A 20,067-nucleotide genomic window follows, 5' to 3' on the forward strand; every position below is an offset into this window, starting at 1 on the left:
CTAACTCTAATCCCAACCCTAATCCCAACCATAAATGTAATCCAAACCCTAACCCTAACTTTAGCCCCAACCCTAACCCTAACTTTAGCCCCAACCCTAACCCTAACTTTAGCCCCAACCCTAACCCTAACTTTAGCTCCAACCCTAGCCCCAACCCTAACCCTAGCCCTAACCCTAATGGAAAAATGGAAATAAATATTTTTTTTTAATTTTATTGTTTTTCCCTAACTAAGGGGGTGATGAAGGGGGGTTTGATTTACTTTTATAGCGTTTTTTATAGCGAATTTTTATGATTGGCAGCTGTCACACAGTAAAAGACGCTTTTTATAGCAAAAAAGTTTTTGCGTCTCCATATTTTTAGACCTATAATTTTTCCATATTTTGGTCCACAGAGTCATGGGAGGTCTTGTTTTTTGCGGGACGAGTTGACGTTTTTATTGGTAACATTTTCGGACATGTGACAGTTTTTGATCGCTTTCTATTCCGATTTTTGTGAGGCAGAATGACCAAAAACCAGCTATTCATGAATTTCTTTTGGGGGAGGCGTTTATACCGTTCCACATTTGGTAAAATTGATAAAGCAGTTTTATTCTTCAGGTCAGTATGATTACAGCAATATCTCATTTATATAATTTTTTTATGTTTTAGCACTTTTATATGATATGGATGAACTCATATGAACTCGAGCGTGGGAAATATTCTGAAAAGTTCCCAGGCTCGAGTTCATATGAGTTCATCCAGCAGGGGGCGCATCACCGCGATTCGAGGTAACTACAGGACATTCCCCTGCATTCAATTCATTCACAAAGTTTTACAGACAGGAGCACAGCTGCATTAGCAGAGCTCCTGGGTGTAAAATGATTTAACCCCTTCAGATGGATTTACAGTGTGGGACAAGAATGAACGACGGAAGGTATGGAATATTGTTGGTTGTTTTGTTTAACTTTATTTCAGGTGACAAGGGTCTTCAGGTGGATTAAGAGTATAATAAAATATTAAAACACCATGTGTCTTTATTTCATTAAAATACTTTTTAATAATATGTGTGTGTTTTATTAACCATTTCGTACTATTGGATTAATAATGGATAGGTGTTATAATTGACGCCTCTCCATTATTAAACTGGCTTAATGTCACCTTACAATAGCAAGGTGACATTAACCCTTCATTACCCCATATCCCACCGCTACACGGGAGTGGGAAGAGAGAGGCTAAGTGCCAGAATAGGCGCATCTTACAGATGTGCCTTTTCTGGGGAGGCTGGGGGCAGATGTTTTTAGCCGGGGGGGTCCTATAACCATAGTCCCTCTCTAGGCTATTAATATCTGCCCTCAGTCACTGGCTTTCCCACTCTGGCGGAGAAAATTGCACGGGAGCCCACGCCAATTTTTTCCAGGATTTAACCCTTTAATCTAATAGCTAGAGACCCCAAATTTTACACAGAGACACTTGTTACATTAGTAAAGAGGAATATGTAATAAAAGAAGGGATATGAGATGGTTTACTGTATGTAAACCATGTCTCATATCATGTCGGTTTTGTGAAGGAGAGAGCAAAAGCCGGCAATTGAATTACCGGCTTTTCTGCTATGTAGCGCTGAATTAAATATAAATATATATATATATATATATATATATATATATATGTCTCACTGATATATATATATATATATATATATATATAGACTGTATATATGTAGAATATTTGAGCCGATTGAACCATGATATGTCCATTTTGCAAGCTTGTGAGAAAAAAACGCCGTTCGGAAGCAATACGGATGCCATACGGATGACACACGGATAAATTTGTCCGTAAAAATCGCATCCTCGCATTGAATACGGAACAGTGTTTTGGGACAATTACTGCGTATTACGGCCATAAAAAACGGACCGTATTTTCATATGCCTAGTGTTTCGCCGGCCTAAGTGGGAGAACTTGCTCAATTGGTGGCTGACTAAATACTTTTTCCCCACTGTAAAAAAAGAACATTCAAAGAATATCACAGCAAGAGATTTTTTTTGCAGCAGCACAACCAATTTTTAAATGTGTTTTTTTCTATTTTGGTTTAATCACGTGAAGTCATAGACCTAATAGAAAAACAAAGAATCAACTGGGTAGAAGAGCAAAATGAGCAATTGTAAGAAGACGGAGCTATATAATATCATGATTGCAATATATTAGGAGGATAAAAACTTTACTGAGAGTGCTTCTGTGACACCCCAGGGTCCTGGTTGTCACAGTGGCATTGCTTTCCTCATGGGGAGAGCGGTGTCAGGCTTGGAAGCAAAGGAGGATCTTCTCTATCAGGTATACACAAACATGCAACATGTTCACACTCTAGGCCAGAAGGGGGAGCTCTGAACCCAGTTTTCAGGGGAACTTCCCTATATAAATATTCTGGTCTGGAGGGAAAGTCAGTCAGTGAGTAGGAGGAGAGAGAGTAGACTGGACAGCAGACAGCAGCAGTCTGAGGCTAAGAGGAGAGTTAGAGAAGGCCAGAGAGGAGCTTGTTACGGAACTTTAGCTTAGGCATAGCTGGTAAGCAAGGAGTATAGCTGAGCAGATGTGGGAGTCTTCAGCTCCTGGCAGAAAGAAAAGAGAGCAGTCAGAAGGACTGGAGGGGCCCTGCAGCCACGAGGGTGCTGCAGCTCCTGGAGAAAGATAACACAGAGAGAAGAACACAGTGTAGAGAGCATGCAGGAGAGCAAAGCACAGGAGAGTGACAACTGGGGAGGATAGCTGTGACTGAGCTACCTCTCTGCAGAGCACGGATTCTGGTAGCCGGTAGACCGAGGTTGTGTCAGACTCTAGGAGGCACAGCAGAAACCAATGGGACAGCTGGACTACACATAACCTGTCCGCCCTAATACCCAGGAGACACAGTGGTGCATAGAGCCCGAGTCATGATACAGATCCTGTAAAAAGGCTTGAGCCACCTGTCATACGGGTTTGTGTCCCACCTTTTAGGAGGACAGAGAGAACTGTGATGACCTTGATCAAAGCCACAGGCAGCAAGGGACTACACCAAAGTGCTGGTAGGAAGGCTTCTAACTCCACCTGGTAGAGGGGACTCTGATCTTGCTTCCAAGCCGGCTGGACCCTGCCTGTACCTGTGATCTGGTACCCTGACTGCGGTTGCCTGAAGCTTCCAGTAAACCAGGTAAAGAGACTGCAAACCTGTGTCTTTCCGCTTCTTATTGCACCATTCACCATCTTCATCTACACACTGGGAGCCTTGGGGACCCAACTGCACCTGTGGAAAGTTATACCATCTTAGCTGCCATAACATCATACCTCCCAACTTTTGAAGATGGGAAAGAGGGACAAAGTTTCCACTCCATACAACTCGTCAGTGTTCATCCCACCTTGCTCAGCCCCACTCATTCCACGCATGATTAGTTTACTAGCCAGGCATGAGATTAGCTCAGCAGTCCACTGGTCTGCTGCTTATTGCGGCACCCAGGGCTGTGTTCGGCAGATAAGCCCTGGAGGTGGTGACTGACTGTGTTGTAACTTATGTACCTAAAAGAACAGAAGTTTCCCCTCTCAGTGTCTCCCTCTCTGAAGTTCTGTACCGCATGCACACTGGAGACTCACTTAGGAACATACCCAAAGGGGAAGGGGCGTGGCCTAACACAAGGGGTGTGACACGTACCTCAAACATGTCTCCTCTCTCCCTCTGAGATGTACCACGCACACTGGAAGATAAACTGACTGCAGAGGGCGTGGCTTAATACAAGAGGGCGTGTCGGCTGCTACTCCTGCTGTCTGCGGGATCAGAGCGTCCTGTGCTGGACAGCAGGGCAAAGCATCAAAACCGGGACAGTCCCGCACAATGAGGGACGGTTGGGAGCTATGCATAACATCACCCCAGAGGACCCCTTTAAGCAACGTCGGTCCCCACTGACCAAATACCACAGGTGGCGTAACAAACAAACTTTATATTCAAAACCTCTTTAAAGTCATTCCCTTTTACTTGGGCACCCAGGGCCAGGGACCGGGTTGCTGCCACCGTGACATCCCCTTTAAGTACCGGAGGTGGTACCGAGTACCCCACGGGCCTGGCGGGCGACTCACTTCTTTAAGAGGAGACCTAATAGACCTATGTCATATACTTAATAGAAAAGAGAAGAATCAATTGGGTAGAAAGACAAAATGAGCAATTGTAAGTACACGGTGCTATATAATATGAAGATTCCAATATATTAGGAAGATAAAAACTTTAATGAGAGTGCATTTTAAGAAGAGAAAGTAGCTAGCTTCTCGTTTATCATAGACATCACTTCAGATTAATACATTTGAACGCCTGGGACATAACAGAATGGTAATGAATGTAAGACCTAAGATTTGTAAAGGCATCTTCTTTCAAAAATGTTCTTTTCTACTCTTGTGCTTCTGTGCACATTCTCTTGATAGGTCTTGGAAAAGAAGTTGCTTATGTTCGTTATGCTGCATATGCCAAGCATTATGCATCAGATGCAGCTGCACTAATTACGAGAGCCATTCATCGAGAAATCATTTCTACCTATCTTCATGCATATTCCTAATGCATGTTTAACATTTTCATTCTGCACACAGAAATAATAAAACATATATAATCTGTGTCAACCCAGGCAATATCTTTAGAGTTACTGGTTCTAAGGATCTCATTTTGTGTGGTGCATATCAACATCTAAGCGAGAGTGTCATTTCAAAAGTCATGTTGTTTTTGGTCAAAATTTGTATTCTGAGTTATTACGCCTTTTAAGAAAAGCTGCCCAATTTAATCAAATGCTTTGTGAATCAGTGATAACATGAAACCATGTCCTTCGCTCTGTTCTCGGCTCTTTCAAAGAAATGCAAGATGAAGGCAGCGTTATGGATACAGCCAACTGATGAGACTGGTAGAGTTTAAAGATGGCTGCCACCCAGTGGTCAAAGTGAACAGAGACAGCAAATCAGCTTTGCAATTCTTATACAATGAAAAAAAGATTTCGTAAAATGTCTCAAGGTTGACAATAATACAGTGAAAATGCAAGAATTCCCAGAGCGCATCTGGATTTTATATTTATACATTGTATCCATTTCATTGTAACACATTATTGTTTATGCCTCATGTTAAATTGTTTCATTGCAACATATAATAGAATTTGGCACCCGCCTATTATGCATCTGTGCAGAGACAGGGCTACACGTATGCAATCAGCTGCACCATTCTGTACGTACAAGCTGGCAGGACATGTGACAGGTGCCCGGGTCTGAAGAGAATACAACTACATCAAATATAAGGGAGGGACTGTAACGCGCTTAAACACTGCAACTGCTCGCTCCGCTAGCAAAGATTAAGTCTGTTCCAAATATAAATGATTTTGGCACACCAAGAGAACTAGGCATCCTAATGCCTGTAAGCCATCTTGAGAAGATTCACGGCCACTTAAACTGGCACTGCTCTCGAAATCCAGCTGTTAGAATGTGCAATTGTCAGGACTGTTTCACCAGTGAAATCTTTTCCATAAATAATAATGATTCTATAACTTCTAGGTCAAAGAAGGAGAAGCAAAGAGACTATAAAATCCAGCACAGGAAACTGACCTATAATAAGAATTATTGTCCAGCGGCCAATAATGATTGCGGCAACTTATTTTGATTTCTCTACTAGTTCTTACTTCAAGGGAAATAAAATAAAAAGAATAAAAGCAATTTGACCTACAGTAAAGAAGTGATATATGCTTAAAATACTTCATTAATAAATATAAATGGCTTATACAGAATTAAAAAAACATGACTACGTTCTTCCACAACCACGTATTTGTCAGGGAGAGACTTGGTGAGCGAGAGCTAGTAACCCGGGCTCCTGCAATTTCCCTAAGACTAGGGAAATCCTGACTGACCCTCTACCTGAAGTTTACACTGATGGTGTGCATGTTCAGGCCTCGAACCTCACCCTAACTCCTGAGCTCAGCCCTAGGCTGAAACCTCCACTCACCACCCAGTGAAGAGGTAATACTTAAATACCCACAGTTAGCACAGACAAGGATAAAGGAAAATATACACCACGCCGCAGACACTCAGGAATACACTATAAATGTGCAGGGCAAAATAAACACAAATATAGGAAGGAGTAAATAAGACGAAGGAATATACACCACCAGCAACGAATCTCCAACCACCAGCTCTCCACTCCAGACCGAGATAACAACGCAAGACAGAAGCTATAATCGGCGACGCCCAATGATCAGGAGAACTATTTAAAGGCCATGGAAATGGCCCAGCTTCCAATCCGAGGATCAGGTAAATTTACCCCGGAACAGCTAGACAAAATCTAGCAGACGCCAATGAGTAAATAGTGGTCAAAAGCGGAATTACCGCTGTCTGTCGGACGACCTGGTCTGAACAGCGTCCGACATGACAGTATTATCTGCAAATCGGTTGCGTCTGACATTACGTTTAAAAGGAAGCTAGAAAACCCAAGATTCCGAGATACCAGAGAAAATATTGATAAAACATAACCTTTATTCCATGAAGCAACGTTTTGGCCCAAAAAGGCCTTCTTCAAGCCAAAAGAACAATAAAAATTACACCATGGCCTGACTGGTCTCCCATGCACCCCAGTCTGCTACATGTGTTTATTTTTATATTAATACCCTGCTTATCAAGCTCTTTGCACTACATTGTGACACTAGTCATTTCTCACGGCCAAGCCTTGAGTCAGAATAGTCAAAGAGTCCAAGGTCAGGAGCCAGGAGGGTACGTCATAAGCAGAGTGAAGAGACAAAAGCGTGATCAGGTAACATTTTGAGGTCAGGATACCAGGAGGATAACGGATCAGAGCAGAATGGGTTAAACAGAAGGGTGGTCAGAATGAAGTCCAAGGTCAGACAACAAAATACCAAGCATGCAGAACTCAAGGCACAAGGAGCACAAACCTCACTTGTTGAATGTACGTCTGGCAGAGGTCTGGGAGAAACAGCTCAGATTATTAGCATGGCAATCACCTGGGATAATGAACACTGGGAGACGGCCAAAGCCTCCCAGTCTCAGATTGGATAGTTGAGCTTCCAATCAACACACTGACATCTCAGGACATCGCTGTACCAGATAGGATGACTGAGCTGTCAATCAAAGTACTGAGAGCTTCAGCCCCCCCTGCACCGGATTTGATGGCCAAGCTGTCAGTAACTGCATCCCAAACACACTGAGGGGTGGAACTGTGACAAACATATTTGATTGCAGTTTATGCCAAAACAAAATGTAATAGTCTATTTGTGATATGCTAGTTAGAGTCAGACTAGTCGAGGAAGCGATGATTTCCCAAGACTAGTTGTCCCACTAGTCATATGACCGTGCACCTGTCAGCATATTAACATGATTTGCAAGATCCAATGTCACTGATGGCTCTCTGCAAGTTTCCTGTATGCGCTGAACTTTCGTCCTTTCCTGTCAATGTGCTATGAAGCGGAGTGTATGTTGTGTATATCCGAGCCTAATAAACAGACAATCCCTGCATGTGTTGTGGCTGTCGAACAGCAACAAGACATACAGCCACGGCGACTCGAACACACGAGCGTGCTCGGATTACACCTCATCTGAGCATGCTCGTTCATCATTAATGGCCAGTTCTTTCCTCCATTACTGAAAAATCAACTTTTATATTAATATGCAAATGTCTATGTCACTCCAGCTCTATTCCCCACCCAGTGTCGCCTCCTCCAGCTTAACTGACAGCTTCCATGCTGTGTGAGTTCAGGCAAAGAAGACAAGACATCAGTCAAGCAGAAGAAGTCGACGCTGGGTGGGGAATAGAGCTGGAGTGAGAGATGCTTCAGATGTTTTACTAGTTATTTAGCCTCGTTTGCGTATCAATTAAAATGCTGGTTTCTCTAAAACATAACAAGGGGCCATGTAAATGTATTGCTGGACTTGTCTTTAAAAGACCTACATGCACATATAAATAGTTATTTAAATCCCACTAACAGATTCCCTTTAACTTCTCTTTCACCTATCCTGTTTTAATGATTTCTCTACAATTATTTATTTCACGTTTACTTGTATAAATGATGCATGTACTATTGTATATGTTATTTGTTATTTGATATTACCATTGTATTTTTTGTACTGTATGTTTATGGCATTGAATTAGCTATACATTACTTCGGTATATTTTATAAATTGTTACAACTTTGATTTTGCGGTTGAGGTGTCAGATGGGAGTTGGCTGGCTAATTTGAACTAGTAGAGGATGTTAGACCTCTGGTAGAAGACAGCCTGGGCTTTGGAAGTAATATGCTCGTTGGCATACAGATTATCCCATTGACTTTAATGAGACAACCATTTGACACAGCGTAGAGATTTTTGCAAAAATATATAATAATAGTACATTTAGAAGAGTGGCATGGACTCTTCGCTCTACCACTCAGTGGGGTACCAGCTCACAGACCTCCATTTATGATAGTTTCCTATATATATATATCTCAATGGCATTCTCTGGAAGCCCAAAAGTGAGTTTCTCCCATGCTAGTCTTGACTTACGGCAGAAGAAAACTGGTCATAAAAGAAGGCCACTTTGGATCATAAATTGTCGGACTGCAGACAAAGCAAAACCATCCAAGCTTTTTGGATTACACTGCCCTCTCTCTTACTGCTCTGCTACATATTACAATTAGTTGATTCATTCAGACTATAATTTCAGACGTAGGTGGCAAAGGAAGAGAAATTTGTGCCCAAAATTTTTGTGATTCTTGCTCTTGTACAAGACCTTTCATAAAACTCTTTTATTATGTCTTCCTATGTTGCATACCGAAAGCCAGAAACACTGACAGTGAATGGGTACAGCTTGACCTACTGTGGGTGAGTCAGTGCTGTGTGACCTGGACTCTAAGAAGACCGCTACAGAACTAATCAGTCCTACATCCTGCTGAAAATTTTTTAGCAAAATGACAAATAAGAACTCGAAGCAGATTTATAATAATCAACATACTGGATCATTTAAGTATTGTGTAGTGTTGTGCCATTAAAATGCTAAACATTGTTGTCAGACTTTGGGGTTTTATTTATGTCTTAAAAAAATCATAGATTACCAGTAGCTTTAGGGGACTACCAGCTACTACAAAACTATGAGATACTGTAGGATTGTTTCTACTTAATAGGGTATTCTCATTTCAGACAGGCAAACTCTGTTCTCGAGATAGGTATGGTCCATAAAGAACATGTATGCCAATAAAGGGAATCTATCAGCAAGTTGTTGCAAGGGAATGTGAGAGCAGCAGGATGTAGGGAAAAGACCCTTATTCCAGTGATGTATCACTCACTGAGCTGCTTAGTGTAGGTTTCCTATAATCCCTGTTTTCTCTGCTGTAGATGTAGCAGTGCTCAGATTGCTAAGCTCATTATAACCCCGCCCACACCCTTGATTGGCAGCTTCTTGTTCGCACTGTAAATTGTCAGCAAGGTGCTACTCAGTGGTGGGGGTGGGGTTACACAGATTAGCCTGACAGCCGGACACATAAATCCTAGTCATCTAGTGATATTCCTCTGCTGATTAAACACAGATTGTATTGAAACCACAGCAAGCTGCTGGGCAAACTACAAATGTATGGAATCATGGTGCTCTCGGATTACATAGCAAACACCTGCTGACAGATTCCCTTTAATGTTAAAGTTGAAAATTCCCCCTTAAAGAAAGTGTTTAGTCATCTAAAAAAATTACTTTAAGGTAGCACTTAAGAAGGATGCTTACCTGCTATTTTTTTTCTTAGATTTTGCAGCTTCCTAACATTTTAGCTCAGCTTCATTAGTCCAGAGTTGTTATCTATAACTACTAGAGATCAGGTGGATAGATTCGTGGGACTCCAGTCCATCGACCAATAGTCTAGAGTCACTGGATGGGAGCTCATACCATTTAAAATATCCGATGTGGCTGTTGATTGGCTGACATGGATTTTGATTACCTGGTGTGGGGTGACGTCATTATTGTGGCGTGATGAACAGATTATATAAAGCCATCCCAACTAATCAAAAGCTGCCTGGAGGATCCCTGAAGGCAAACATTTTGCAAAGCTAGTGACCAGAGACTATTCACCTTCCCGATGATTTGGATTTTTAGAATCGATCTGCCCATCTTTAATGACCACAGCTTATCTACAGTATCTGTATCTACATGGAAGAAACCTAAGGATATGAACTGGGATATAAACTGGTGTGCATGCAACATGTTCACACTGGCCTCTAAATAGAAAAATCTTAACAAACTTTAAGGTTTTTAATATTAGAATTATGACCATCCCAGTTTAGGTCACTGTGAAGTGGTAGACAGCTTGTTTTTTTTTATCAAAAAGCATGTTAACTAAGTACCGTATAGTATTTTCATGCACTATGCTGTCTATTTCTTTACTGCAGGGTATTCAATCATTGTGTTTCTGTCTTTGTTTTTTCTGTTCAGTGGTCAGCGTGAACGTGTGCTTACATGCTGCATGCAGACCAGTTTATATCCCAGTTCATATCCTTTGGGTTTTTTCAGTCTGTTTGCATCATGTGCATATAAAGGAGTGCCTTGACTTTTCTTTCAGCAGGATATTATATTGATATGGTTCACCATGGCTGTGTGTCTACTAGCTGGGCCCAGTCCTTTTCAGCCCTTATCCACATGCATGTCACTTGACAAACTCTAAGGTTTTTAATATTAGAGTTAGGACTTACCCAATTAGGGTCACCATGAAGTGGTGGGATGGCTTTTTTATTTTGGTTTATGAAAAAAACATGTGAATTAAGTACCCTATCTAATTTCCATGCACTATTGCCATTTATCTATTAAATACATTTATTCATTCATGTCTTGGGTAGTCTGAGACACAACTCCTGTCTCACCATTGGTTCATGCTCCTCCTGCCCCCTGAAGCTCTGTATCTGCAGATTGGCTGATGTGTATAAACAGGAACCTATCAGAGGCTCAACTGGAAGTCAATGCAAACAGAGCTGATCTTTATTACAGGGCAAAATGATTATAAAGTACTGATTACTAAACCACCATCATGAAAGGTTGTACTTATATTTAAGGAAACTTGGAGGATTGTTTTAAATACAAATCCAATACTATATTTTAAGGGGTTTTCCTATTTGACACATTAATGGTATAAACACATCAGAATTTGCAGAGAAATAGAGATCCTGGACCAAAGACAGAGCGAATATTTTGAAAACAACGGTGGATTTTCCAATCCTCTACTTGACAATACAGTAGAACATGAAAGCAATTACTGTGTTGTTTGTTTGTAATCTAACATATTATAGATAATCAAAAATAGTCCACTTTTCTAGCCAAGATTGTGAGATGAATAAATATCAGAAAGCATGATTTACATGAGGCTAATCTTGCACACGACTTGATATATTTATTTATGTCCTGGAATTTGTGAAGCGGAAATTGCAGTTCAATGGGTTAATCCTATAAGATGTGGTTTTGTTGAGATGTTTCATACCTGGATCAGTGGGTCCCTGAGCATTTCTCTGTACTTGATTGACAGGAGATATTTGTGACGCATATTAAAAAATAAGGACAAGACACTTCTGAAGGCAGCTTGTAAGATTTGGTATATGGCGGCCTGCTTGATGGGCAGCAGCAAGCTGCTACATTTGCCATCCAGAGACAGATGCTTCTGTGTCATTTCAACGACCTCTCTGCCTTTGCCTGCGCAAAACTTTACTAACTGAAGGTTCATCAAGGTCCTGTATGTTGTTTCACGTCTGCGGAAATCTATCATGTTCTGTAATATACCAAAGACACATCCTTAAAAGTTGTCATAGAAAAGTGACCAAGAGCGCTAATCCCGATCTCAAGATGTCTTTTTCTAGTGTTGGAATTTCGATACAGTATTAACAGCTGTAGCGTTCTATCAACAGGCGACTATGGTAATTAAAACAGTGCTGAGGAAAAGATGGCTTGCAGCACAATTAATTCACTCAAAAATAATAACAATAATTCATTGTAATGTACACCAGATGTCTGATACACCTGCTCCTTCTGCTAATGTGGGATGATCATTTTGAATGGCGGCTAGGCTTACTAAACCAAAAGTCTAAACATAGCTACCTGTCCTTAAATGTTACTCATAAAGCTAATGAGTAATACCATAGCATTCTATCTAGAAGTAACGTTTTCTCCTTTTATACTACATAAAGCCAAACATTTATAAGATGCAATATGCCGCACAATATTTTGGAATGCCGCACTAATTTGCACTATACTGAAAGAGGAGAAATAATTTATAGACATTCCCTTGAAGGGGTTTTCCACTAGTGAACAACTCCAGCTGAATCAAGTAAACATGAAATAATTGATACTCCTCTCCCGCAGTGTCACCTTTCCAGCCATGTCAGCGCCACTGTTCCCGGAGGGTGGCATTGTTGGGTCATATGCCTCCTGCAGCCAAAAAGACACTGTTTTGCTGCAACGCACCAATGTTCAGTCAGGGCTCACATCCACACAGACAAAATAGTGACAGTTGTAGCCAAACAATGGGCACTCACTAGCTCCATCGTACGAGAACATCGCTGGAATGGCGCCACTGTAGGAATTGAATTTCCATTGTTTTTCACTTAGTAGATTTCCTGAATTGATGAAAAAGGATATTGGCCAGTAGTTACTTTTCCAAGCAGAATGTAATGAATTAAAGCTATGCTGTGATTGGTTGCAACTATTTTAAACTTTCATAACACTTTCTTATTTGGCTTCTTTTGAAAGGATTTTCGGGGGTAATTAAAAGCAGTTTGTTTTTCTCAAACATGGCGTCACTTTGTCTGTTGACCGTGTCTGATACTACTGCTCAACCCTATTCACCTGAAGCCATGCCGCACCATGCACAGCTCATGGTCAAGAGGTACCCTGGTTCTAAAATAGAAGCCAAGTCTTTTCTCCAACACGTTTTGGAAATTGTCTGTAGAGTTAATCGGAAGCCGCATGCTCAGCATTTGTTTCTGGCCGTCCCAGTGACAATGAAGCTGGGCATGTGCACCTCAGTTTTATTCAAGAACTCGGTTCCAGAAGTTTTGGAATCCCATTCTCTGGATTCTTGGGATTACCAGCGCTCAAACAACTAGAGGTCAGAAAGTTTTTCCAATGGATAAGGGATAAGTTGCGAAAAAATTATAAAGAAGGAGACAAAACCTTCTGCTTGACAAACATCATAAGTTTTTTGCATAGTTTGCACAGGTGCTGTGTTTTACTCCCATCAGCTTGGCAGGCATCAGGGGGCACTGCTGTAAAATTAGATTTTTTTCTTGATTAAACACTTACTAATTCATATCTGTAAATCTCATGCAGACTATGGAAACTAGCTGTGATCGTGTGTTCAGTCACTACATCTTTCTCTTCTTCTTGCTAGTGTACAGAAGAGGTAAGGGTGGGAGGATGAAAGACTGTAACACATGACTGTAGGATCAGGTCACGGGTGTGTTTTTATACAGTACAGCATTATACACACACAAAGGTGTCAATTAGAGCTGTTTACACAAAATCATATCTAAAGAATAAAGCAGAACTGACGTTTTAATTTTTATTTCATATATCAATAGTACATGTGAACATAAGCAACTTTGTAATATATCTTATCAGAGAAATCTGCTTCTTTCTCTGCCAGAATTGATCAGTCATTATCAAAATTCTCAATTGTGAGATAAAATCTGGATTCAGTGAAGAATTTCCATTACTGAGAGGAGATGGCATTTACTGGAGACAATTATATGTAGATAGAAGGGGGAAGAAGGAGGAGCTCTGCCTGTAGCTCCTCCCTCATCCTCTGCCTCCTATCTGCATAGACTCTCATCATCAGTAACTCCCATCTCCTCTCAGTAATGGAAAGTCTTCACTGAATACAGATTTTATCTCACAATTGAGAATTTTGATAATGATTGATCAATTCTGGCAGAGAATGAAGCAGAATTCTCTGGTAAGATATATCATAAAGTTTCTTATTTTCATATGTGCTGTTGATTTATGAATATTGTATGCATACTAAGAATATAAAAATTGCTGCAATTATTATTTTTAGAGGGAATTTTTCCAAAGAATTTCATTTGAACTCCGCACAATCTATTTATATGCGCATGTAGGTCTTTCAGAGACTAATCCAACATGGTCAGATACATGATCAGTTTGTTTCTCCATTACTGAGAAATCAGCATTTAAATTAATATTTGATATTTAAATGATCTGATGCTTATGTCACTCCAGCTCTATTCCCACCCAGTGTCGCCTCCTCCTGCTTGACTGTTGGCTTCTTTTCCTGAAGTCACACAACATAGAAGTTTTCAGCTAAGCAGAAGGAGGCGGTGCCGAGAGGGGAACAGATCTGGAGTGACAGAGGCTACAGATCTATAGCCTCATTTACATATCAACTGAAATGCTGATATCTCAGTAATAGAGGAACATACTGGGCATGTAAAGGTATTACTGGACTTATCTTTGAAAGAGCTACCATGCACATATAAATAGTTTGGGGGTGAAATATTGCTGATAGTTTCCCTTTAAATTGCCAGAAGAAGAATACGAATGATTTTCCAGTGTTGTATAAATTCCTCAAATAAATGTACACAGTTCAGACTATATCGTAAAATGGATTCAAAACAATTGACAACAGTGAATAGAAAATATAAATATTAACTGCATAATATTTTCTTGAAATAATCTCAGCAAGTCTTTTAATTTCACACCGGTCTGACCTTCATAAGTAGAGCGGAACCCTTGAGCACTGACTGCGTAGTCCGACACCAACCACAGAGTTAGGAGGTTCCCACTGCTCACAATTGGAGCTGGAAGATGAAAACCTGTTAACCTACGAAATGAAATAAGACAAAGAATTAACATTTTAAACCATGACCAGCGGAGAGAATTGTAAATTCTTTGATAGCATATAAACCAAATTTTATGGCAGCTTTCCCACCTGTCTTTTCAATTTTATTAATACTATAAACCTTCACATAACTGGTTTGCTTATAATACCATCTTTATTTTAGGCATAATACCCTCTCATTTTCCATATTGCATTATGTGCAGAATTAAAGTAAGAGTCAAGTTAAGCATTAACATATGGTAAATGTTCTGTAAAGGAAAAGTGCCACCTCTCACAAAAATCACAGCATTGTTAAAATTATTATTATTATTATTATTATTATTATTATTATTATTATGCTATGTTTCTTTGCAGATTACGGGATATCTTTTCCATAGAGTTCAATGCAACAACATAATTGTTTTTACATGTTTGTAAAGTACTAAATATATAATTAAATATTTCTTAACGCTAAAAAGATACTATTTTACCTTCCACTAACATGGGTTACCAGCATAATATATATATATATACCTATTTATTATTTTAACATTCTGTGAACAAGATATGCCATTTAGAATTAACAAGGTATTCTAGTCATAGCAAATGTATTTCTACAATGAGAAATATTTTCTCTGGTAAACTAATAAAATAGACAGGTACACTCCTGAAGCTATATACTCAATGCAGAAGGCACCAAGGCTTCATCAAAAGTTATCAATGTTTAGATATATACAGACAAAGGCTAGAACTTGAAGCAAAGCAATAAGCAACAACAGACATTGGGAGATACTTATTAAATTATCTGCAACAGTAAGATGTTTTGTGCAAAAATGTTCAACCTTTTTAAGTCACGATTCATTTTTTAACAGTAGAGAAGGGAATTAGCAGAAAAGTTATGTCATAGCAGAATGCGGCCCAAGAAATTTATTACGAAAAGTGGTGTAAAAAAAGGGGGTCATTCATATAGCTAAGACGATTTCATTTTGTAGCATATAGACAGCCCAAGATGTGCTAAATGGGTTAATAAATTAGGCATCTTTCCCCAATGGTCTACTGTTTAGACTACAGTACTAATCAGCAGAGGCATAACTATAATAGATGCAGAGGTTGCAATCGCACCTGAACCCTTGAGTATAAAGGACCCAAAAGCTGCATTAGGCCCATATGAAAAGACCCATTGCTGGTAAAGACCAGCAATAGTTGGTGGCCCAGTTGGAGCTTTTGCATCGGAGCCAAAAGCTTCAAGATACACCATCAATATCAGTCTTGCCAGTCTTGCCAATGTTGTCAACAAGAATGTTATAACATGTAGCATTTTCTTGCTGTCACATATTGACAGACCGCATATACAGTCATGGCCAAAAGTGTTGGGACCCTTGAAATTGTTCCAGAAAATGAAGTATTTTCACCAGAAAATGATTGCAATCACACATGTTTATTTCCTTTGTGTCTATTTGTACAACACAAAAAAATATAGAAAATAAGGCAATTTGGACATATTTTAACACTAAACCTCAAAAATGGGCTGCATAAAATTGTTTGCACCCTCAACTTAGTAATTTGGTTGTCCACACTTTGAAATAAATAACAGCAATTAATAGCTTCCTGTAGCCAACAACAAGCTTCTTCCTCCTTTCAACTTGAATTTTGGGCAACTCTTCTTTTGCAAGCTACTCCAGGTATCTCATAATTGAAAGGTGCTTTCTCCCAACAGCAGTTTAAGATCTCTCCACAGATGTTCAATGGGATTTAGATCCTGACACATTGATGACTACTTCAGAACTCTCCAGTGCTTTGTTTCCATTCACTTCTGGGAGCTTCTTGAAGTGTGTTTGAGGTCATTGTCTTGCTGGAAGACCAATGACCTAGGACACAAACCCAGCTTTCTGACACTGGGTACTACACCGCAATCCAAAATCCTTTGGTAATATTAAGATTTCATGATACTTTGCATACAGTCAAGGCACCCAGTGCCAGTGGCAGCAAAAAAACTCCAAAACATCTATGAACCTCCAGCAGATTTCACTGTAGGTACAGTGTTCTTTTCTTTGTAGGCCTCATTCACTTTTTGGTAAACAGAAGAATAATGTGCTTTACCAAAAAGCTCTTTCTTGGTCTCATATGTCCACAAGACACTTTGCAATAAGGATTTTGGTTACTCACTTACATTTTGAAAAATGCAGTCTAGCTTTTTTTATGTCTGTGTCAGCAGAATCCTGCGTTGCAACCTTTCAAATTTCTCTGCCATCTACATCTAGGCAGATTAGCTATAGTGCCATGGGTTGTAAACTTCTTGATTAGGTTACACACCGTGGACAAAAGGAACATCAAGATGTCCGGAGACTTTTAACATTGAGATTGTTGACATTTTTCAACAGTTTTGCTTCTCAAGTCCTCAGACAGTTCTGTTGTCCTCTTTCTGTTCTCCATGCTTAGTGTGTCACATGCAGACACACAATACAAAGATTGAGTAAAATTCTTCCACACCTGTTATTTGCCATAGATGAGTCTGAACAAGCTGAAACAAAGTTATTTACCCACAATTTTGGAAAGGTGGCAAAAATTCTGCCCAGACCATTTTGGGTTTTGTGTAAAATGATGTCCAATTTGCCAAATTTGCCTTTTTTTTCCGTGTTTTTGCATTGTTCCAATGCACACAAAGGAAATATCTGTATAACAAACCATGTGTAATTGCAATAGTTTTCTGAGAGTTATGCTTAATTTTCTGGAACAATTTCAAGGGTGCCAACACTTTTGGCCATGACTGTAGGCCAGTGCTGTTTGCCTCTGTTAGGATTCATTGTGCTATAGAGAGTCTTGCTGTGTCATTGCTTACAAAAAGAAAAGTTGCACTTTCCACATTAATCATTAGTCACGTATGAACATTTTTCTTTCTTATGTCTCTTCACTACTTGCACCTATGTAGAACAGTAATTTGTGCAAAAAACAAAGACATTCTTAAAGGATCTGGCCACTGTATGTATATATTAAAAATATGTTGGGGACATGATTTCGTGGCACCTACTAATATAATAATATAAAATAAGTATTACAGGTCCTCCACCTGTATGTGTTAGTGCAGTCTTTTTTACAGGTAGCAGAGCACTTCTGTTATCAAAATGGCTGCTGAGGGAGGGACATGTGACCTGTCCATCAGTCTCATCCAACTGAAAACCTCCCACCTTCCTTGAGAAAGCTACTATTCTACTGGAGGAGACTGATGGACTGGTCTGGTCGCATGTTCCTCCACCAACCACCATTTTATGGACAGGAGAGCTGTGCAGTGTGTGAGGAAAGCTACGAGGAGTGCAGGAGGAGAACATGTCATACCTATATATCATGTCACTCAACACATTTGTTAAACTAAAGTGGCCAATGCCCATAGTAGTATTTGTGCATATAACAACTTCTGTTAGCCAGAACACTTTTTCTTGACACTTTTTCAGACTACTGATGTGTGTGTAAAATGCGTCTTGACAGTGTCAAACACATGCGCCTCGTTTTCTTGGTTCTTACTTTTTACTGTAAATTTTAAGTAAATCCCTCCACTCTGTCCATGGATACAGAGAACAGTCACAGATATAAAAGTTAGATATCCCTATGATTACGCTGACAAGGTCATGGCTTTCAACTCGCATGGCTTGTACTTGCAGGCTTACAATTTGGAAGCTATTTTGTGTAAAATTGCTGCGGCATGATGTCACCATGACCTCTAGGCAGCTCAGTACTATAATCTTCCTGTATTCCCCAAAGAACAAGTATGATTAGTGCAGAAGATATAAAATTCCATCTAGAATAATCCGAAAAAGAGCAAGACGTTTGAGGAGGGGATCTTTAACTCTGTTGTGTCCACAGTTATTATGATTAGTTTTATTATTGAACAATTACAGTGCTGCTGGTCAATTCAAAAAGTTTATAAACCCGAAACCTGAGTATTTAAGTCAAGAGGTTTTCTCTTGTGTAGAATTATTAGGCAACTTCAGTAAGTGAAAGAATAGATTTTCTCCCATCTAAATTTTCATGTTAAAGAGGACCTTTCTCAAAATTTGTCATTTTTTTTAATTAGGCCTATCCTTTGCGGTGGGGCAAAGTATTTGAAATCTAATGAATAACTTTCTTATGTCCAAGTCTGTGTTATTAGATATTAGATGTACTTCTCCATGTATGAGAGGCGTAAGATGAACAATAAAAGTACAATACTTTATTAGAAATAATGTAAAAGACAATGTTAAAAAAGTGCCAATATAGTGCATGGTGATGAACCAAAGAAAGTAAGTGGCACCACATTACAAAGGATGAATGCGGCGGAACTGATGTGATTTAAACAGTAATGCTTTTATTTTCTATTTTAAAGAGAATCTGTCTGCAAGTTTTTGCTACCCCATTTGAGACCTGTATTATGTAGGGGCAGAAACCCTGACTCCAGTGATGTATCACTTACTGGGCTGCTTGCTGCAGTTTTGATAAAATACCTGTTTTATCTGCTGCATGTCTACCAGTTCTCTGAATACTGAGCTCTATATAACCCAACCCATATCACTTGATTCAAAACTACAGCAAGCAGCCCAGTAAGTGATACATCACTAGAATCAAAGTATTTCTCTTAATTATGATGCTCTCAGATTAGATGTCAAAAACCTGATGGCAGATTACCCTTTAAAACATTCCCTGCCTTTGTAAAACATGTCCATATCCCGGGTGTGGACAACTTTTTTAACAACTAAACAAGACTGCTTTGTGGTTCTATATCACAATCTGTGATCTACAGTTCTGATCACGATACTTGGGGCTAAGCGTCCATCACATATCCGAAAGTCATGAATAGTTAGGATTATATAACTTCTATTTTAGAACATGAAACGCTATCATTACTGCTGATTTATAACCTTTCTAGACAATATCTTCAATTTATTGTAATAAAATTTGGATTCCTTCTGTAAAATTTAATGTGTACTGCTGCAAAGGGGCAATTGGCCATAAAAACTAAATGAAGGGGATCTCAAGGTCTCAACATGAATTTCCAGACAGTGTCAAATTCTAAGTGGCTGAATGACTGAAAGTCCAATGTTTTCAGGTCAGGAAAAGGAACGGGATTAGCGATGAGCGAGTGCACTTGTTGCTCGGGTTTTACCGAGCACGCTTGGGTGGTCTCTGAGTATTTGTCAGTACTCGGAGATTTAGTTTTTGTTGATGCATCTGCATGATTTACAGCTGATAGACAGCTTGAATACATGTGGGGATTCCCTAGCAAACAGGCAACCCC

At 39.7% G+C, this 20,067-nt stretch overlaps 1 protein-coding gene across 2 annotated transcripts in view; it reads right to left on the reverse strand.

Moving 5' to 3' along the window:
- Positions 1 to 20,067, reverse strand: part of CSMD2 (CUB and Sushi multiple domains 2) — a 1,405,803-nt gene that overhangs the window by 1,050,393 nt on the left and 335,343 nt on the right. For both annotated transcript variants that reach the window (XM_077296071.1, XM_077296070.1), the window contains exon 3: positions 14,692 to 14,804. In XM_077296071.1, the coding sequence (XP_077152186.1) occupies positions 14,692 to 14,804 (113 nt within the window). The remainder of the gene's footprint in view (positions 1 to 14,691; positions 14,805 to 20,067) is intronic.

Source organism: Ranitomeya variabilis, chromosome 3, assembly GCF_051348905.1.
Source record: "Ranitomeya variabilis isolate aRanVar5 chromosome 3, aRanVar5.hap1, whole genome shotgun sequence".
Lineage (NCBI taxonomy): Eukaryota > Metazoa > Chordata > Amphibia > Anura > Dendrobatidae > Ranitomeya > Ranitomeya variabilis.